The 22,015-nt window shown below is 41.1% G+C and overlaps 3 protein-coding genes across 10 annotated transcripts in view; 2 read left to right on the top strand and 1 right to left on the bottom strand.

Moving 5' to 3' along the window:
* The window catches only part of srpk2 (SRSF protein kinase 2), a 75,468-nt gene extending 68,550 nt beyond the window's left edge, over positions 1-6,918 (top strand). For 3 of the 7 annotated variants that reach the window (XM_051952821.1, XM_051952820.1, XM_051952822.1), the window contains 3 exons: positions 1,075-1,167; positions 1,445-1,537; positions 4,529-6,918. In XM_051952821.1, the coding sequence (XP_051808781.1) occupies positions 1,075-1,167; positions 1,445-1,537; positions 4,529-4,713 (371 nt within the window). In that variant the 3' untranslated portion in view covers positions 4,714-6,918. The remainder of the gene's footprint in view (positions 1-1,074; positions 1,168-1,444; positions 1,538-4,528) is intronic. The other 4 variants (XM_051952825.1, XM_051952823.1, XM_051952826.1 and 1 more) reach the window with 2 other exon arrangements.
* A 65-nt stretch (positions 6,919-6,983) lies between these two features.
* On the bottom strand, positions 6,984-15,483 carry adck2 (aarF domain containing kinase 2). The gene is made up of 8 exons (XM_022196586.2): positions 14,180-15,483; positions 13,899-14,045; positions 13,504-13,632; positions 13,257-13,352; positions 12,811-13,083; positions 9,974-10,102; positions 9,353-9,406; positions 6,984-8,885 (listed from the first exon to the last, which is right to left on the bottom strand). Exons 1-8 carry the CDS (start codon positions 15,044-15,046, stop codon positions 8,745-8,747), a joined length of 1,836 nt encoding a protein of 611 aa, XP_022052278.2. The 5' UTR covers positions 15,047-15,483; the 3' UTR covers positions 6,984-8,744.
* A 268-nt stretch (positions 15,484-15,751) lies between these two features.
* Positions 15,752-22,015, top strand: part of si:dkey-82f1.1 (DENN domain-containing protein 2A) — a 39,545-nt gene continuing 33,281 nt past the window's right edge. The window contains exon 1 of one of the 2 annotated variants that reach the window (XM_051952819.1): positions 15,752-15,772. The gene's annotated coding sequence lies outside the window, so the exon portion shown is untranslated. Of the gene's footprint in view, positions 15,773-19,727; positions 20,231-22,015 lie in introns of those variants that run through there. The other variant, XM_022196588.2, reaches the window with a different exon arrangement.

Here is a 22,015-nt window from a genome sequence, read left to right as displayed (position 1 = left end):
TGCGAGCACACTGCCTATTCTCAAAACTGCTATTTGCAACATTGTGTACTAACAGTGGAGAAAAACTGTGCAAAAAACAAGGCTAACTGTACTGTATAAAATAATGTGTAAGAATGTCCCAATCGTAGCTTAGTTTATAAGTATAGCCATCCCTCTCCCCAAATCCTCCTATCCACTGTCAACTGTAAATCCTGTCCTTTAATTCTGCCGCTATGCCTCCACTCATCTTCATCTGCTGTTCACAGAAATCTGAATGGTTCAAATGTTATAGATACACACAAAACTCACACAGCTTAATATGTAGACTTTTGAAAAAATGGACACTTCAATAACTTAACTGTCAGAGCAGCATTAGCCAGTTATCCTGTGAGTATATGTGTACCTGTATTTAGATCTCATGTTACTCTATCACAACAGTATATCTGCATGTAGACTTCAGTCATTAGCCACACTCATTTTCTTACTTTAAATCTTAGAAAAGCACAACACATTCCCAAAGTGTTCACCCTCATATTCACCTCACTCCTTCATCTCCACATTTCTTTGATCTCACTCGGCTCATTGTTATTTTTCCTCATTGCACGTGACACACAGTTAACTCCCCGCTGCATGTTTTGCACAGGCGGTAAGCCAATGCCAGTTTTATCCTGATATCCTGATTTACAGAGCGGTACCTTTGATCTCCCACCATTGAGGCCACATTGATAATCCAGCTCATTCATTTCTCAATCTGAATGCATGTCACTTTTATTCATTTCCTCACCTCTGCTGTGGAGGCACAGCTCACTAACACAGGTTTTTCTCCTTTACTATCTGTGACTGTCTCTTTTTTTCTTCCTCTTCCCTCTCTTTTGATCCCATCCTTACCCCCTTGTGGTCTTTTATACACCTCACCCCCTGTCTCTGTTTCTATTTTTCCCACATTTGATTTCTCTTTCCGTTAATTCTCCTCTGTCTGGCGTCGCCATTTCTTTCTCTGTATTTTTCTCTACATTTCCTTCCCCGTCCTCGTCTTTTTCGGCCTCCTTTTTCCCTCCCCCTCTCCTCACTCCCACCTTCCTCTCTCCTCCATAGACCACATAGCCCACATCATAGAGCTGCTGGGCTGTATTCCGAGGCACTTTGCGCTCTCCGGAAAATATTCCCGGGAGTTCTTCAACAGAAGAGGTAGCGCTGGCCAGAGATCTGGTGGGACTGGGACACACAGATGTCTAAGAGGGACAGAAATGGACACTAGCAGAGTATTTGGTCAAAACTGAATCTTTTCATTGAAAGTGTGAAGCCGGCAATAAGAATCTTAACCGTCTGTGAATGTGTCCATGCAGTGCCCTCGGACAGCAGTGTGTGTCAGCACCATTCAGCCAGTGTATGTGTGTTGATGTGCGTGCATGCTGTAATGCTGAACCGTGCCTGTTCCCTTTGTGATGTATGTGGTGGTGGGCAGACCACATCGCTCTGATCATGGAGCTCCTTGGGAAGGTCCCACGCAAAGTGGTCGCTGCCGGGAAGTACAGCCGAGAGTTTTTCTCCAAGAAAGGTAATCGACACCGTGGTTAGTTAGCGGCTGGTTAGGTGAAGCGTAGACCTCATCCTGAGGGATAGTTGTAGCGTACGCGGAGCTCAGTAGTGGTACCAAAAGCTGGATCCAACAGTGGTTGTTGTGTAGTAACGTTTGCACACATTCTGCATTAAGGCAGGTCCAGATAGCCTCAGGTAAGTTGTCAATCACAGCAAAAATGAATAATAAAGTGTACAACTGCACAACAATTCAGTACGATCACAGTTTATCCAGGGTTAAGATTTTCTGTCCCAAATGAACGTATATCTTAGTTAAAAAAGGAATGTATTATTTTATTAATTTTTAAGTAATTGTTCAAATGAATGAATCCAAGCTCATTGTAACTAAAACAAACAAAATCAGTTTTTGAAGCGTTTTATCCAATTCAAACCAATATGATTTAAATAGCACTTGGTCTTGTCCTGGCATGATTTTATCAGTTAATAGAAAAATATTTGTGATGATATGCTGATACTGATTTCAACTTTGTTGCCCATTTCTGTTAAATGAACATTCAAATAATTTGTTGCAGTTGTCTTAATTTTTCTTAGATAATTAGAAAATGTATTATCTTCACACAGACTGGAACAAACTAGCTTGTAGTAGAACAGATAGCGGATCAGTCAGATGTTTAATGTTCTTATCAAAAACTAAATTTTATAAAATATTATTAAGAAGAAAGAATTAACGACAAGTGTTTTGTCATTATATGTTATGTATCAAACATTAGGAGTAATAATTTACAAATTTGTAGTGAGCAGAAGTCAGCAAAAGTAGCAGAACTAAAAGAAACAATGATGGTTAAGTCGCATTCCCAGCCTATATATGCTAAGGCTTCACCTTAGCGTGTCATACGCCTTTCTGATTCTGCTCATCTACGAGCCTGGTAAGTGTGTGGATCTGTGTTTGATACAGCTGATAACCCTTGCACTCTCTCATTTATTCTCTTTTTAGTTTCTCTCGATCTCCTATCCTTTCTGCTCACATATTCTTCATAATGTGTCATGAGACCTGAATATTCCGCCTTTGATGTTGTCTGTATCTGAGGTCTGAGCCTGCACTTGATGTCTCAATGTTCTCCCTTTTATCTCTTGGTGCTCTGTTAATCTGGTCTGACTTTCTCGCTCTGTCTCTCTGGGCTTCTCCTGTCTGCCAAGAAGCCTTCGATCGTGCAGTGCAGTCGGCCGGCTGTGTCACCTTGTTTCCATCATGCACACTGATTTTTGTTTAAATTTAAGGAAAGCAGATGCATTGACTGGAGATGTAACACCTGGAAAAATTTAATTAACTTTTGTGAGAATGTAGACCTAAGAATGTTTCTGTTATCACCAAAAAAAAAATAAAAGTAACACAGCCGTAAAGGTTAATGTTGAAGAAAACACGTCAACACAGTGTCATAATCAATCCCTTGCAGAATGTGAGAGAATTCTTGACAAATGGTTTCCATTCCCCCATCTTGTGTACTCCAGTCAGTGCAGCAGAAAGAGAGGTTACCATGGCAGCCGTGGTTTGAACTGGACCTTCGGTCTTGATCGCTTCCATCATTAATCATTCTCTCACACTTTCTTTCTTCTCTGTCAGACTTGTACACCCAGCCAACCGTTTTCCTCCTCTCTTGAATAATGAACACCTTCCTCTCCTTGTCGATTTCCATTACCTTTCCATCTCTCTGTCTATTTCTGTCCATCGCTTCCCATCTGTTTTTGTGGTTTTCAGCCAAGACTCTGCAGGTTTTCCCTCCATTGTTGCAGCACCTCACTGGCTAGCAAACCTTCAAACAGAGAGAGGTGAAGTAATTAGTGAAATCAGCTGCAGTCTGGAGTTTGGAGTCTGCATAATCATGGCTTACCATGGCATCTGGTTAAATGGCCAGTTCACCCAAATCCCTGAAAGAAATAGTGGAATCTAGCCATGTAGATGATTTGGAGACATTTTTGCATATTTATATAGATTGTTGTTTGTGTCCTGAAAACATTAAACATTTAAATGTAAAAATTCAGCAGCCACATTTCTTTATGAGAACAGCTAGCTTCACTTGTAACAATACCAGAAAAAATAAGTCTTATATTGGATGATATTCTTATCACCTTGTCGGTTTCTGAGAAATCAAATTGTATTCGTGATTTAAAAATAAATAATTCATCGATAAATACACAAAAGAAATTCCTCTTCACATAGTTACACTCTGATGATTAAAATGCTGTCGTTATACAATTATTGGTGCACTCATTGTTTAAATCATGACACATAGATATCCTCTACATGATCACATATTAGTCTCATACTGTTATACTCTGTCTTCATGTCCTTTAAATTTTTTGATTACATTGTTTTTAGAAACATGTTGCTGCTGACCCGTCAAGATTTCGATGCTGAGAACCAAAATTACTTCTGATGTGAAAACCTCTCATAGTAAAACTATACTATCTGCATGGCTGGACACCACTAGAGTTAAACTATAAGGCTGATGATGTTCCATGTTTTTCTTGTTATCAACATATCCCACCTTAAGATCAAAGCTAATAATAATACCACTTTCTGTACTTTCTTACTGTCATAACGGTGACAAGTACTTTTTTAAAGGCAAAACTATTTCCTACAAAGGTTACTCACATAGGAGTTTGTAAAGTAAAGTATACTAATGCTAATTTCAGTTGCAGATGAAAATTCATTTGATGCAGAACAGCGAATGTGGGATTGAATCAAATTTAACTCCACTTCAGCATTGTGGCTGAATTATGTGTTTTTGTAGATTTTTGACCAATACCAGAGCTGCAAACATAAGGTTAAACATCGGACTTTGGCGTAGAATCCATTCATCATCGTTTTTGTTTTTATTCTTGGGATTTGTTGAAAATGAGAAAATCCATTTTTTTGTACCTGTGAGGACCAACCCGTTAAACACCTCTGCTGTTTGTCCTCACATCCTCCTGTGCCGTCATTGACTCTGCTCTGTTCGGCCCTCTGCAGGTGAGCTGCGGCACATTACCAAGCTGAAGCCGTGGTCCTTGTTCGACGTGCTGGTGGAGAAGTACGGCTGGTCGCACGAAGACGCCGGACACTTCACTCACTTCCTTCTGCCCATGCTGGAGATGGTCCCCGAGAAGAGGGCCTCGGCCGGCGAATGCCTCAACCACCCCTGGCTCAACTTGTAGCCACAAACTCTGATCAATCGCCCTCCTCCTTTGTTCCCCCCTCCAACCGTTAGCCCAAACATCCCCCCCTGGTGGCACCCTGTGGAACCACAATATGGAGAGTTGAGAAAGACTCCCTTCCTGCCCAATCGCACACATCCATTACATGCTAACCTGACTAGGCTTGCCTCCCACACATCTTTTCCCAAAAGGAATGTAAAGACAAGTCTTGGAGATAACATGACATAGCAGCTGTGTCTTCCTAAACATCTCCCAAAAGGAATCGGATCATTAGAGGGTGGATGCTGGCCACGTCCTAAAATGGGAGAAGTCAGGGTCTGTGTGAAAGAAACGTGCTTTCTTCTTCTCTTCTGCCATCAAGATGTCAGCCAGTCTCTTTCATCTGTCTACTTATCCCTTCCCAATTCTCAGTTTAACCTGCTTGGATGCAGTCACGACCCACTGACAGCTGCAGATCTTTTTGGCAACGTGAAAGAAAAGTCAGTGAGTAGCCTTGCTGCAGCGCTGACAGTCCAGAACTCAAGAACACCTGCCATGACCTTTACAGAGCGAGGCCCTCAAACACACATGGGTGTGAGTGTTGTTGTGTGTGAGAATGAGTGGGTGTGCCTGCACTCAAGATCTGCCTACATCCACCCTTCTCCTCTTCTAGCCCACATCAGACTAAAAGTTTACACCCTGATTTCTACCAAGAATCTAATCCCAAAAAGCCTTTCTCACCCGTTTGGTTCCCCACATCACCCCCATCTAAATGAGCTCCTACCTGGGGGCCACCACAGAGAGGTGGAGGGCAGCCAGTCCTCCAGGGGGCACCACACTGACATTCTAACAGACAGACAGAATAAGTGCAGGGCCAGCAAAAAAAAAAAAAAAAATACAATCAGTTTCACATGGAGGAGGACTGCTTGGTTTAAAGACTATTTTTAAAATGCATGGAGAGACTGATGGATCAGCATGAAGGGATATGACAAACGAACGATGGATGCCTTGTTTTGTTTGTACATTTCACTGGTTTCTTTCCAGTTTCATCACATCTCTTGGACGTTCTGCTAGAAAGAATTGCGTTAGGATATTTTGGTGCCCCCTCTGAAGATCACTATTTTACATACCCTTTCTCTGTCAGCTTTTGACATTCCTAACCTAACTGTTGATCCTCTGCCATCATTCCTGACTTTTACTCCCGAGAACAATTCCGTTGATTCCTACTGTGGCACGTTTACCAGATCCGATCGGTACTATTCCCCCCTCTCCTTTAGCCCTATAGAGGAACCCTTTTATCCCTGAGCTTCTCCGGAAAGGGGACGGTCACATGGAGGTTGCACTTGTCTTTGTAGATGTCCTTCAGGGATTTGAAACCTTTGTACATAGAACTGAGATTTGGCAACGCAGACAAGCGATCGTGGACAAAGTTTCAACACACAAGCATCATTCCAAAAAAAACAGAGGCCGTTGTTGGCAGAACTTGACTTCCTCTGGTGAGGTGGGGAGGCAGGGTGGGCTGCCATGGCTCAACCCCAGAGGAATGTTCAGACTGAACTGTGCCACCCGGTGGCTGACCGAGAGTACTGCACCGCCACACACCGCTGCTGCTCTCAGTGCCAACGCTCCAAGACGTTCCACTATATCTCTCCACTTAATCTCTATTTCTGTCACACACACACATACAGACACACACAAGACTCGCATCATCACAATTAGTCCAGTTGCCTATTTTTCGCAATAAATGAAAAAAAGATGACTATAAGTAAATGGTGAGATATTTTTAAAAACTATTTAATTCATTAAAAAAAATAGGAAAAAAAAAGAAAACAACTTTTCTCTGGTTGTTGTGACCGTGACAGAATCTCGTCTTATACTGAGGTGATTGTGTTTGTCTATTAGAGATGTTTTTATTTCTTTTGTCATTACTATTATTATTATTATTATTAATTATTATTATTATTGACAGATTTTTTTTACACAGTTGTCACCTCTCCCCTCCCTCCTTACTTGAACAGTGCTGCTCTGTCTGGGCTCTTGATGGTGATGAAAAAAATCAACAGTTTTGCAATAAAGGGTACGTGATGAGTTTTGTTTTTTTTTGCACCAAAACCTCCTGATCTCACTCTTTCAGCCATGCTGACTGTTCTTCCTGATGACATTGACAGAATCGCGTCTTGTCTGTGTTTTTCATTGACAGATTTAATAAAATTGTAAATTAATGGATCCTGTGCCCTCGATGTAGTTAATTTTCTGCTTTGAAGTTGTAGCAATGGGAAGAAAAAGATCAGTTTGCATTGATTCCCTTATTTATTGATACAAATATTTCATGTTGTGTTCCCACTATTTTAACTCAAAGTTAAAAGTAAAAGGTCAGTTGTGAGTACAATCAGCCACAGGATTCACATTGTTCATGTAGTGGATAAGAACAAACGATACAGTACAGTGTGATTCACACTAGAGCAAATATGGTCCATTAGACAATGCAATAAAAGACGCAGTGATATCCTGAGATCAATATTAGTCATTAAAAGGTAAAAATATGCTTTTGAGTATCAACTAGGGATTCCCTCACTATTTTGTTTTATATCTTAAATCACTACAAATGGTCTCTGATGCCATCTGTGTGTCTGCCGATGTGTCTGACTCATCCATTAGCACTCAATAAACTACAAGGGGTGCTTTGTGTAAAGCACATACACTCTCATTCATTAGGCTGAGCTGTAGGGGCTTGGAAGCTGATTTCATTGTGTGAAATGTTCGTACTTCAGTTGGACAGTTGATAATTCGAGAGTAGCAGTGATCAAAGTGGAAACACCCACTAATACATAATGCAATGAGGCAATACTGGCATCAACACGGCTGAAATGTAGAGAGGAGACGTGATCCGCAGTGGAATCTTGCATTGTGAGCTTGAAAACAACCCTTCATTATGGCATCAGGAGGATGTACACATGAAGTGTTTCTGTAGATGGACTGAATACATATAATATACACAGTCAGGTCCATAAATATGTGGACATGACACAATTTTCACCATTTCTGCTCTTTTTCACCACCACAATGGATTTGAAATGAAACAATCAAGATGTGCTTTAAGTGCAGACTTTCAGCTTTAATTTGAGGACATTTACATCCAAATCAGGTGAACGGTGTAGGAATTGCAACACATTTTCGATGTGCTCTCCACCTCTTTAAGGGACCAGAAGTAATTGGACAAACTAACAATCATAAATCAAATTGCCACTTTTAATATTTGATGGAAAAATCCTTTGCAGTCAACGACAGTCTGGAGTCTGGAACCCAAAGACATAGAATAGAAGAGTTTTATTGTCGTCACACATGGCATGATGAAAATAAAAGTAGCTTCCACTGGACGGTGCATGACAACAAGTAAACATCACCTGATACTGGGTTTGGTCCCTGGTGATGCTCTGCCTGGCCTCTACTGCTGCTGTCTTCACTCCCTGCTTTGCGTTCCTGAGCTCAACAGTGCGCTCTTTATTTTTTAAGAATGTAACAAACCGTTGATTTGACCACACCTAATGTTTCTGCCATCTCTCTGATGGGTTAATGATTGCTTGCTTCACTGGTACTGATGCTGTTTGGACTTCATATTGAGAGCTGACCTCACCAGATTCCAAACGCAAATACCACACATGAAATGAACTCTGGGTCTTTTATCTGCTCCTTGTAAATGAAACAATGAGGGAATAACACACACCTGGCCAGGGAACAGCTGAGCAGTCAACTGCCCATTTACTTTTGGTGGAGGTCACATATTAAATGTGTTGTAATTCCTACAGCGTTCACCTGATTTGAGTAGAAATACCCTCAAATTAAAGCTGAAAATCTGCACTTAAAGCGCATCTCGATTGCTACATATCTCATCCATTATGGTGGGGCACAGAGCCGAAATGCTGTCAACTGTGTTAACGTCCAAATATTTATGGACCTGACTGCAGGTCTGAGTACCTGTGCATTCACTTCCTATACAGGTGTGTGTCTGTGTGTGATACACTGTCCTTCAGCTGTGTGTGCTTTTGTGCGTATCAGAGCAGTGAGGCACAGTTCTTTAGCAGCAGGGGTTTGGCCAAATCCAGGATGTCCAAGTTCGGATCCAGTGACCTGCCCAGACCTTCTAACACCATGATGGCAAACACAATGGAGGCAAAATTACTCTCCAGCTTGACCTAGAAAAAAAAAGAAGCAGGAATAACATTAATGAGCTATTCCATACAATCATCTTAACCTCCACAAGCTTTTACAGCAGGCACTAGACAAAATCATTCGCCTCTCTTCTTACTGTGATGCACCCATCACTTTGGAACAGGGTAAAACTGACATTACAAAGCGTTTCCTGCATTAAGTAGAAACACGAAGTACAACGGCACCAATTTGTTCAGTTTTTCAGATCATATGAATATGAATTCTTATCTTCTTATGCTTTTTTTCTGAATTTAAACATGAATCAGGTGTGTCCAATGCAGCAGCCAACCAAACTAGACCTTCCTGATAACAACATGAGGCAGTACATTTCTTCATAGAGTTACAGAAATTACAGAGACGCGCTGACGGCAACGGATCAGTCTGACACGCCTGTTGTTGCTAACTTAGCTTTTCTGTTGGTCATCTTCGGTGTAACCTGGTAAAATGGTACCTTGTGTTTGACGAGAAGACTGAAGACTCTGGAGAGCAAGTCAGCCACTTGGATCTACGAGCAAAATAAAAATCCAGTTAAAAAAAAACAAACAACAAAACACGAATAGTAAGAAGAGACCAGTATTTAAGGTTACTGTCTGCTTTCACCAGATAATAGGACATTTTAAATCCCCCCAGCTCATGAATGAAGAATGTTACACTGGTGGTTTGTGTTCACTGAAGTTCTTGAAGCCAAGAGATTTATAGCACATATATAACACAACTTCACAAGACAGTTTTCTGATTAAGAATAGTTGGGGGTCAAGGCAGCACCGTCGTGGGATTACACCAAGGCAGATTTGTTTAATTTGCACATTTTGTCTTTAACACGGACAACAAGAACAGGAAAGCAAGAAAAGATTATAAAAGCACACGGTTTATTAAATCACACAAGAACAACAAGCACAGTGCACGGCAGGAAGAGAAAGTGGAATACAATCCCATGTTGAGGGCCAAATTGAAAACGTGCTTTTTTCCCCAATGTTCTCTGCACTTGAATGTAATAACAATAATCACAGCCTTCGTCGTGACCATCATCACGTCTCAGACGCAACAAAGAAGCCCTACTGTTGGTTCCTACCTTTCCCAGAGCGAGGGTGTTGCTGAGGGCATGATCCACCAGCTCGGCCATCTCCTTCTTAAACTGAGGCACGTCACGACACTCGTTAGCTCGAGCGTGATGCAGAATCAACTCTGCCACTCGCTCCCCCTGAAAATCAAAGCACAGTGCTGGTTAGGAGCTTTTCTGTCACCCACAGACTTCATTCATTTCTTGCTTGGTATTTTCTTCTATATAAGAAGCATTTCAAATTGGAAATGGCTGGTTAAATTTGTTAGGAAAGGAGGAAAAGTGTGTCAAACAGGTTTTACACATTATATTACATTCCTGTTAAGTTCTCATCATGTTCCCGCAGACTTTCATTTCTGAAATCAATTATCTCAAAAGCGCCAATCAAAGTCTTTGTTGTTTTAACCCTCCTGCTGCCTTCATTTACAGGCACCAAAAAATATTGCTTCCTTGTCTGAAAAAAATCCAAAAATTCAGCAAAACAAGTTCCCCAAATTTCTGAAAATTTGCAAAACCTTCATAAAGAAAATTCAAATAATTCCTTAAAAGTTTCCCTTAAAAGTTTTATTTTTTTTTTTAAAAATCCCCTAATTTGGCAAGACAATTCTTGTAAATATTTTCAAAAAACTGAGAAAAAATCTTCAAAAAAAGTCCTAAAAATATCTAAAGTGACTACATATATATCAGTAAAACCTCTAATATTTTCTTTAAGAACATTCACAAAAAAATCAACCAAAATCCAGCGAAATTCGCTGGATTTTGGTTGATTTTTTTCGTGAATGTTCCTAAAAAACATTTTTAACATTTATTTTTTCCACCAAAAAATGTTCAAAGATTTCCCAAAAATTTGGAAAAAGTGGACATCAGATGTTTCACTGTGAAAATCTATTATTTTTTCCCACATTTTCAAACTTTAACCGAGTCAATTCTGACCCGCAGGACAACACGAGGGTTAAAGAAAGGGTTATTCCATCCCAAAACACCAAATACTCAGGAAGGTGGTTGCAGCACCATCTTCAATTTTACTGTGGGTGCTGGTGGTGGAAGGTCATGATAAAAAAAAAAAGCTTTATGTGTACAAAATTACAGGCTTATACTCCCAATAATTTTTGAGTTATGGCATTTTCAAATTTTAATAATTCAGGCCAAAATGCCCCCCCCCAATCCTCGCCTGGAATTTTTAGGTTTTAAAATGCTTATATCTCTGCTTCTGGGTATCACAGAGACTTGAATTTTTTTCTCCAAGCTCCCTACATGTTGGTGATATCCTAGAAACAACACACACACTCAGGAGAAGTCTCTACAGAGCAGGAGGGCTTGCCCAAAATGTATAAATTATTTGTAAAAAACACCCACGAGTAGGGTTAAGGGTGTTAAAAAAATAGCAGAAATCTTACAGATTAGTGTCTTAGCACCATTTAGTACTGCTCTAGACCAGACTGGCTTATAACTTATACAGGGGAAGCCCTCTAGGCACATTATTTCGAGAGATATGGACTGCTGAACATTGCCCCCCATGAAAAGTGCCTAATTTTCAAGGACCCTGAAGTCAATATAGCACAGGTGGTAGAGATCTGCAAATTTGCACAGAAACCCATCTATCCTCTTACTATAGCCATGCAAAGTCCCAACTTCTAGCCATCACTGCATCATGCTCAGTTTTACCCCCAAACTAGGCCATTACTGGCTACTGGCAAATCTTAATCTACGCTATAGGGTACTATGTACAATAAGATGAAAATACATGTGTATCCACTGGGGTGGTAATTATGTTGGAAAATACTTGGGGCTTTGTGCATAACAATCCACTGATGATACAAAAGGGTATTGATCATACACTGTCATACATTTGCAGTGATGGCTAGAAGTTGGGACTTTGCATGGCTATAGTAAGAGGATAGATGGGTTTCTGTGCAAATTTGCAGATCTCTACCACCTGTGCTATATTGACTTCAGGGTCCTTGAAAATTAGGCACTTTTCATGGGGGGCAATGTTCAGCAGTCCATATCTCTCTAAATAATGTGCCTAGAGGGCTCCCCCTGTATAAGTTATAAGCCAGTCTGGTCTAGAGCAATACTAAATGGTGCTAAGACATTCATCTGTAAGATTTCTGCTATTTTTAACACCCTTAACTCTACTTGAGTGGTTTTTACAAATAATTTATACATTTTAGGCAAGCCCCCCTGCTCTGTAGAGACTTCTCCTGAGTGTGTGTGTTGTTTCTAGGACATCACCAACATGTAGGGAGCTTGGAGAAAAAAAATTCAAGTCTCTGTGATACCCAGAAGCAGAGACGTAAGCATTTTAAAACCTAAAAATTCCAGGCGAGGATTGGGGGGGAGGGCATTTTGGCCTAAATTATTAAAATTTGAAAATGCCATAACTCAAAAACTACTGGGAGTAGATGCCTGCAATTTTGCACACAAAGCTTTTTTTTTTTTATCATGATCTCCCACCACTATCTTCCAAAGGCCAAATTGAAAATGGTGCTGCAACCCCCATCTGAGAATTCAGATGGAATTGGTCAAAAGTAAACAGACAGTTAACACTTGCTTTTATCAGAACATAACAGAAATTGCGTTTTAGTATCTGACTGTGACATGACAAATTTACACTAAACAGCACATTTCATTAAACAGAAATGCTACAAACAACTCACACCAACAAACACTTTGTATATGTTTTTAAGCAATCCAGACAAGTCATCATAAAACAAAGACACTAAAAGCATCAAAAACACTGTTTGAATTCCTGCCCTGTATATAAAAGACAGTGTTTTGATCAATAAAGCCATCAATCCACTATAGATCAACAATGGAAGCTTCACGTATAGCCGCTCTGTTCTTACCTGACGCAGCACCACAGCTGTGAAGACGGCCTTGAAGTTGGCGAGGTCGTGGTCGCTGAGCTGGGCTACGATGCCAGCGTCCAGCAGCACCAGCTGGAAAGGACACGGGTCTGGTCTGACGCTGACCACCACCGTGTCCCACAGGTCGGTGAGGGTGGTCTTCCCATGCTGCTCCCCTGAGACACCGTCACTGGAACCCGGATGAGGCCCGAGACGCTGGACAAGAATGTTGCCGGGATGAAGATCCCCGTGGACAAAGTTATCCACAAAAACCTGGAAGACAGATGCACACATGTAGGTAACTGAACAGAGTTAAAGTTCTGAAAAAAATGTAATTATCTGGTAACATGCAGTCAAATTAACATGTCTTCAAATTTATATTTTAAAAAAGCAAATGCAGAATAGTCACATATACAAATGCAGTAATTTCAGTAACAAAATCTGACCATTTTCAGCAGGGTGTCTACTCCCATCCTGGCGATTCTCTGCTTCACCTCCTTGGGAATCTCAGAGTTCAGGTAGTTAGAAATGGGCTCACTCTCCTGACAAAAAGAGACAATGCTGGCCTCATTTAAGGGTTTTAAAATATATCAGCTCAACTAGAACACTTGAATATTGCTTTGAAATCACACACAATAACTTCAATGGTCTGCTTGTTTTTTTTAAATTACTTTCAGATCATTTTGTACTCACTTCAAAAGTTTCCACTAAGATGGTCCTGGTGACAAACGGTCGTAACGGAGTTGGGAACTTGACATACTCAACATCGCGGAAATTTTCCCGGAAATGCTCGATGTTTCTCGCTTCAAAACGGAGATCAATCTGGAATAAATACTGAGTCAGTTCACTCAGATAAGTAGATATTTCCAGCTCCTTTCCTATGATGCTATTTTAAAGTATGGCAGAAGTGTAATATGGTGTCTATAAACGTAGGAAGCTTAATTATTTAACTTTTGTTGTTTCACGTTTTCCTAAAGTCTGACGTAAAGCATACAGACAAACCAGCTTCCTTGTAATTTAACACATAAATTAGAGACAAAGTTAAACAATTTTCAATATCTAAATGCAGATGAATCCTCTTACTGTACCTGTTTGGTCATGAGCTTCTCAAACTCCCCCACGATCTCCCACATACTGAGCCATTTGAGTCCCGGCAGGCAGTGCAGAAACCAGCTGCTTGCTTTCATAAGTAATAAGTCCATCTCCACCTGCCTCCTGACGCCTGGATGGACCACCTAAAAACACCAAAAACCATTTGATAACATCAGCCGTAGATGCGACAGAACATATCATGCCATGCTCCAGTTAACATACAATTCATGGAGGCAATGTGGGGTGAAATGAGCTGTTTTTCGATGGTGAGACTGACCTTGATAGCTACAGGTATCAGGCGTCCCTCCTCATGCTGATTCCCAGGAGGATTTCTCTCCTCACAGCCCTCCTCCTCTCTGCACCCCCTCCAGAGTTTCCGCAGAGTGCGCACTGCACCTCCCAGACCAGGGATTTCCCAGGCTTCCAGCAAGTCTTCTTTCTCCATCTCTTCCACCAGCAGCTGGAAGGCTGGGTCGTCCACCTGGTCCACCCTGGCCCAGCCTCGGTACACCTGGGCCACGCATCCTGAACCCACCGGCTCTTTGCTCTCAAACACCAAAACCCTTCTCCAGCCCTCTCCGAAAGCCCTGCGGAGACACTGCTTGGTGTGGGACCAGGAGTGAGGACGAACCTTAACGTGGAGCCTGGAGAAACGTTCACAGAACTCCTGAGGGAAGATGTCTCGCCTGGTGCTGGCCCACTGACCCAGCTTGATGAAAGTGGGACCAGATGTTTCAGTCACCCACAGCAGAGCGTCCAGCCAGCAAGACGCCCAGTGGGTGGACACCAGAGCCAAGGGGGCGAGGAGAAGCAGGGGACCGAATTTGAGGAGCAGAACCAATGCACGGAGGCTGAGGCGCAGAAAAAAGACTATTTTGTGCACTTGGACTTTGGCAAGAGACTTTCTGTCAGAAGCCTTGAGTGGAAGAGCTGCTTCCTGACATCTGGCTGCACATGATGACACACTGGCTGCACCCCAGCATAACACAGCAACCTTCGGTATGTGGGTTAAAATCTGGCCTCTTTTAACAAAACATGCCTTGGAGCTCTGGAAGAGTCTGATTCTGGCGAAGGAGCCTGCTTTCTGGAAGGTGTACCTCAGGTTAAGAAGGACTCCTCTTGCTGCAAAGACCATCATGGTCATCTTATCAGAAGTCTGTTATCTCAGTCAGTCCAGGAGGTGACTTGGTCCACATGGGCTCGTCTTGTATTGCGAAACACTCTTTTGCAAAACCATCCGTAAAGAATGACTCCAAACTCGGAAACAGCTGTATTCTGCACGTAAACATCCGCGAGTGTATGGCGAGGATTAACAGAAATATGCAACCTGGATGAATTCTACGGCAAATATTTAATCTATTTTGCACAAATTCGTGAAATTACCTTAACCTATAGTCCTTGGCAAGTTATTGCAGCTTCGTGGAGACTGATTTAAAGTGAAAAGCTTCTTTTCTCACTGTAGACTAACATGATATTCCATAGTGCAGCTGACGTTACTGTCCGAGTCAAAAATTTCCTCCATTCCCATTAAAAACAGAACACCAACGAAAAATATGACAGACTACTTCCGGGTATGACGGCGGGCCGGAGAGGTCACGTGGCTGCGTCCTGAAGGTGCGCATAAAAAAGTGAGGATTTTGTTTCTTTTTTTATCGGTTCGATATTAATCAATTTAGAGGACATTTTGTGTGTTCGTTTGCATGTTTCCACAGTTCATCTGATGTGTCTCCGTCTCGTGTCGCATTTCTGACCAAATTAGTTTTTTTTAAATGAGGAAAACCCTTTTCTTTAAGCTAATTTAGCAACCAACGGATCAAATTATCAACCGACGAAGCAGGTGGAGTGTTTTGAAGCTATTTCTTACTACGAGGTAAGTACAGAATGTTTTAAAAACCATTAAATACTAAGACTATTTAAAATTGCAAAGACGTCGACTGGTCTACAGATGGAGACATTTTACATATAATTAGGTTCAGTGTGTTTTTCTCCTCATACTAGTAGGAAGCAAAGGAATGAAGGGAGGAAAGAAGGATACACAAATGCACACGCTGACTTAGACAATTGCTTGATTTTTTTCCCCTTGTTATAGTCCAAATATATATTTTTTACTTAATAGAGGGAAAAAATACACGTGGAAGCAGTACCATTAAGATTAATTTGGCTTCAGTGATGAAAAACCTACATTCAGGACCCTGCATCTGGCTCTTCTAACTGAAATGTAGCTTTCCTTAAAAAATATTAGCAGTAATTAAACCATAGTTTTACCATTTTTGTTGTATTTCGTCTAATTGTATTAAAAGCTGTCTCTCTTGTTGTTCCACATCTGTGTTCATTATAATTATAATGAGCAAATTGCAGAAGTTTGTAAAAAAAAATCTAAAGTCTAATTTTAGTATTCGAAAGGAAAGCAAACAAACTTTTATACAGCACTTTTCCAAACTGAAGTTAGGGTTAGTGCTTTCCAGGAGCAAGAAAGAGGAACAGCAAACCAGTGATGAAATTGTAAACATATGTTTTAAGATGCTTATTATGTGTGCTGAAGTGGCTTATCTGAGACTTTTTGGAAAGCTTAGAAGCATGAAAGAGCGGAAGCAACTCTATGCGTGAGGGATGCAACCAATGACTTTTAAATTGGAAAAATAAATACTTAAATAAAAAACAGGTGAAACATAATTTCCCAAAATCAGTGTCACATCTTATAATTAAATTTTTTAATCAAACCAACATGAAGAAACCAAAGACGTTCAGTTTGCAGAAAAGAAGTCAAAGAAATCAACAGATCTTCACATTTCAGAAACTATAACCAGAGAAATACTTTTGGACTTTTGCAAGAAAAGTCTCCAGCAATCTATTAATGATCAAAAATAGCTGTCAGTTAGTTTTACGTCTATGAAGTAATTGATAATATTTCTAATTGTTAAGCCACGACAAAACAGAGTCAACAAAAAAGTGTTTCTGTTGATGAGTTAGAAATTGTTGATGGGAACACCAGTGGGCAGAGTATGTTCTGGACATTAAAGAAAGCAGCATTATAAAGGACTTCCTCATAGAACATTCTGTGTTTTCCTGAACAGGGCTCCCAAGGGATTCTAAGGTGCTGCTTTATTATTTTTCTGTAGCATTAGGCCAGCAAAACCAGTTACATGACCATAAAGGAAAGGAGGAGGCAGGGAACAGAACACACCCTGGGTGTGATTTCATTGTCATTTCCTCTACTTAAACCAGAGGCCTTGCAAACAGCCTACTGTGCACCAGCAAGGACTGAGAACTTGTCTGAGCCATGTTCCCAGTCACGGTGTGAGTCCCCTGGACAGTGGGCTCAGAGCGCTCCCAGGATCCCAGCTGTAGGCCTGATAGAGGACTCGGCAATACAATAAGGTGGGATAAACACAAAGCAGATGTTACTAGCCTCCACCTCCCACCCTGATCCCCCCACAGCCATTGATGGACAAGCCAGGCTTTTTAGATCTCTCTTGCATTTCAAAGGAGAGGTCAGCGTGAGGCTGTTAGACATTTTAAGAGGGGTGCACAATGAAGTGACTATTGGAATGCAGTCTTTGGATTTTTTGTGTGTTTCACAGTTCTGAAATTGAACAGAATCACAACATTCAACATGTTGTTTCCAGTTTCACTTGCTCTAGTGTCAAGTCAAGATGAAAACATTTTTCCATGCTTGTAGTCAACATCAACACAGTGTGGACTCAATATCAAGAACATATCTACAGTTAGTAGGATTTGATGGAACTGTTCTACAACAAACTGTTTGTAAAGCTTGTAAAAATTGTGGTGCATAAGCTTTGATCTTAAAACTTGAATTGAATTCCTGACAGAACCTACACTACTGGTCGAAAGTCTTAGAACACCCTAATTTTTCCAGTTTTTTATTGGAAATGATGCATGTTAATGTTTCATTGTACTCTGAAATGAAATCATAGAACAAATGAAAAAATGAAGTTAAAAAAGAAAAGAAAAATTCATTTCAAAACCAAAACGTATTCAAAACTTTTGATTCTTCAAAGTAGCCACCTTTAGCAGATATAACAGCTGAACAAACTCGTGGCATTCTTTCCACAATGGAAATCAAATATTCTTCAGAAAGTTCTTCCCAACACTGTCGCAGAAATTCTCATAAGTGTGTGGCACTTGTAGGTTGCTTTGCTTTCACTCTTCTGTCCAGTTCATCCCAAACCAGCTCCATGGGGTTTAAGTCTGGAGACTGCTGCCACTCCATGTTTTCAAGCTTACCGTCTTGTTCTTTTCTCCTAAGGTAGTTCTGGCATAGTTTGGACTTATGTTTTGGGTCATTATCCCCTGACCAACTAGGCGCTGCAGAATGCTGTGGTAGCCGTTTTGGTTCAGAGTTGCTCTCAGTCTGTACAAGTCACCAACCCTGGATCCAGCTAAACAGTCCAAGACCATCACGCTTCCTCCTCCATGTTTGACAGTTGATGTCACACACTGAGGAACCATCCTTTTTCCTACTCGACGGCGTACAGAAGTCCTGCCTGGTGAACTGAAGATTTAAAATTTTGATTCATCAGTCCATAATACCTTCTTCCAGTCTTCAGTAGTCTATTGGTGGTGTTTCATGGTCCTGGCAAGCCTCTTTTTCTTATTCAAACGTCTTAGCAATGGCTTTCTTGCTGCAGCTCGACCTGTCAAACCTGCAACTCCAAGTCTTCTCATCACAGTTGAAACTGAGACTTTCTTATTACGACCACTATTAGGTTGTGCTTGAAGCTGTTGTCCTGTGGCCCTATCACCAAGTTGTTGACTCTCAGAAACTTGTCTTTTGATTCTGTTGTGGCTATGGGTCTTTCATACCTCTTCCTGTCAGAGTTTCCCCAAGTTTCTGAATGCCTTTTGATGGTAAAGAAAACTGTACTCTTTGACACCTTGACTTTCTTTGCAATTTCTCTGTAGGAAAGACCAACAAAACAGTTGTTAATTATCTTACTACTTTCCGCTTCATCACTAATTTTCAGTCTCTTAGGTCCAGTTTCACTGAACCGCTTTACATTGCAGTACTTCGGGGGGGAAATATTTAAATCTAAGATGTCACTTTAGTGAGGGTACTTTTTCATTCGATGGAAATATGAAAATGTCTTGAGCCTCGTTTAGCAACCATATTCCTATAAGTAAAAAAATATATACTGTAGACTTGTTTGCACATGTTTCCAATAATAGACCTAGCAGAGAGGGCCTATGGGCTTCAACAGTTTAATTGTTAATCACACTGGTCATCAGTATGCCTGTCCAGTCTTGTTTCCTGCTCTCTCACTTTCTTTTCCGCTCTTTCCACTGGACCTTTGAGTTGCTCTGCAGCATGATGGTGAGCTGCACTCCCCGGTTTGTATTTTCTGACTGAGGAGAAGTCAGTAGTAATCAACTCAAGCGCTGCCAAACCATTTTCTCTCTGAAGTCTCCCCACAAGCAGCATTTAGCGCACACTACTTATTCTTCTACACTACTTGTGGTTGTTGTTGTTGTTGCTGCTGTTTGGGACATGTGAACCCGTCAACAAAATCTTGAAGAGATAAAATAGATGAACATGTTGTCCCCGCAGTGAGATAGGAAGAGCGACCCTTGGGCTTCTTTAATTGCCTCCCAGAGGAGGCTTTTATTTATGTGTTCGGTTGTGCTCAGCTTTGCCCCTTCCTGCTCCAGTCCTCCATTTCTTTCTTTTTTTTTCTGAGCAGGACACTTGGTTTCCCCAGCAACCAGGGCTCCAATCACCCGGCCAGCTGCAGATTAGTTCAGCAGTGGGGGGTTTAGGTGGGTGGGAGGGGATGTAGAGTGGGGCGATGATGGAAAATGGAGAGGGAGAGAGAGAGACGGGAGAAGGAGAGAGGAAAGGAGAAGGGGTGGGGGGTTGGCTTAAGGGAAGGAGGGGTGGGAAAAGTTTTGAGAAAGGGAGAGAGAAAGAGAAAGAGTCAGTGTCATTGAGAGATAGCAGTGAGTCAGAAAGTGTGTGTTTGAGAGCTGGAGCGGAGAAAGAGCTGTAAACATTTTAGCCCGGAGGCTGGACGGGAGGAGGGATATCCCTGACTTTGTGTCTTTTTCAAACTTTTTGTGCCCTCGGAGCGGTGTCTTTCTCTGTGTGCTTATGTGGGAGGTACTGGCAGGAGCAATGCAAAGTGAGAGAAGTCAGAGGCAGGGGTAGGGGTTTCCAAAGTGAGGGAGAGAGAGAGAGAGAGAGAGGCAAGAAGACAAACTAATCTGAAGGAAAGGAACCATGCAAGTGGATGCTGTCTTCTGCGGGGTCAGGTTTTGCAAAATGAGAAACGACTCCCGGAGCACTTCATTAGGGCCCACCCAGCTCAGAAAGGTAAGGTTATTTAAAAGATTCAAAATGTCCCTGTGTTTGGTGTTGTGTGTGTTTTTTCATGGTTTTCTTTTTTATTTACTCAGAAACAGCAGGAGTGAAAACTTTTTCCGTACCTACTTTTAATCTTTAATAGCAATGAGCCAACTAAATCATCTCATTCTCTGTTTGAAATGAATTTATATCCACCTACCTTACTCATATATTCTCCACGGTCTAAATGTGCTTGTGCCTGACCTTGGTTGTGTCAACAGGGATGTGTTTTTGTATAGAATGTACATCTGTGCTTGTTTAAAGCCGTATGGATAGTCGATGTGGACGTGGTTTTCTATGTTTGTATTTCATGCTGTGGCTCCAGTTAAAGTACGCTGAGTGTTTCTCAAGTAGGCAGTCACAAACTTGTCTGCACCAAGTCCATTACAGCTGCCCACGAGAAGCTCTTCTGTAACTCGCAAAGTGTCTGTGCACACGTGAGCCCACAGCAGACATGCACACTCATTGATTGTCAGCTCTCAGCAGACTATTAAGATGGAAAGAAAGATACATGGTCTGGTGACAATTTGGAGAGCGCTCAGAGAGTACGTTCAAACCGTCACATTCCTAACTGGTTTGTTGAGGGGGAGAGAGAGAAAAGAGGATAAGTGAGATGAGCATTCTTCACGGTGAACAAAGGCACCTCTTCATGCATTCTCTATATTGTTGTGAGGAGGCAGCCAGGGGTGGAAACCTCCCCTGGGTGGACCGAGGAGTCAGCTTCAGGTGGCCTAAAGCAAGTCAGCTTTCCAATGATTGGAAACAGCATTTTATAGGCAGATGACCAGACATTACTGAGGTTGTGTAGTTGGGTTTGATTAATGCAGGAGATCATGCAACTCATACAGGTCTGTGCAGTTTCATAAATAATAGAATTGTTGTCTGTGATTGTTCTACTGTACAGTAATGATTCAGCTTGTTTATACTGCATTAAACTGTTTATATGCATCCATATAACTACCTACTGCTTTTAAACTTTGAGAATCTTTTGACACACAGGACAGAATATATTTTAAACATGTGTGTTATGTTCACCAGAAGCAATATTGAAATTGGAATGAATTTTGAATCAACTTCTGTTGTTTTTAAATGTGCAATATAAATAAGGATAACTTTACTTGACTTTCTGGCTTTATTTAAATAACCTGAACAATTAGAATTGAGTAGCAAAAGTCATAATAGGTTATCAGACACAAAAAAACAGCATCTCATACGGTTAAATTCTTATGAATGTGAATGAATGAAAAGGCCATGCTATTTGATTTGACTGAAGTATATCAGGAATGACTACTTATCACTTCAGTTTTATTCATATATTGCCAAATCATAACATTAGTCATCTCAAGGTACTTTGCATGCTAAATTGAAGACTATACTGTATTGTAAAAACAAACAGAGAATAGATGAGCATTTAAAGGACAGCAAACAGTGGGCTGTGACTAGTAACCACATATCAGTAACATGTAGCTCTGGAGCCACTGAAACCTGCAGAAAGGTACAGGTACAGAAAAATGCAAAGTTAATGGCATGCATTGGTGGCACCTAAATGTATATACTATGGGATAGTTCATTGCTACCTGCCAGCCCTAACTGTGAGCATTTAGCAAAAAAAAGAAGGTTTCAAGCCTTGTCTTTAAATGCAGAGGAGGTGTCTGCCTCCTGTAACTCTGAGTGTCCCATTGGGATAATATGGCAAGATGAGGTCTCATTAAAGACTTTGTGTGTGATGAGGTTTTTGAATTCTATTTAGTATTT

The sequence above is a fragment of the Acanthochromis polyacanthus genome, chromosome 8 (genome assembly GCF_021347895.1).
Source record: "Acanthochromis polyacanthus isolate Apoly-LR-REF ecotype Palm Island chromosome 8, KAUST_Apoly_ChrSc, whole genome shotgun sequence".
Taxonomy (NCBI): Eukaryota; Metazoa; Chordata; class Actinopteri; family Pomacentridae; genus Acanthochromis; species Acanthochromis polyacanthus.
This window is presented reverse-complemented; position numbering and strand designations above follow the sequence as displayed.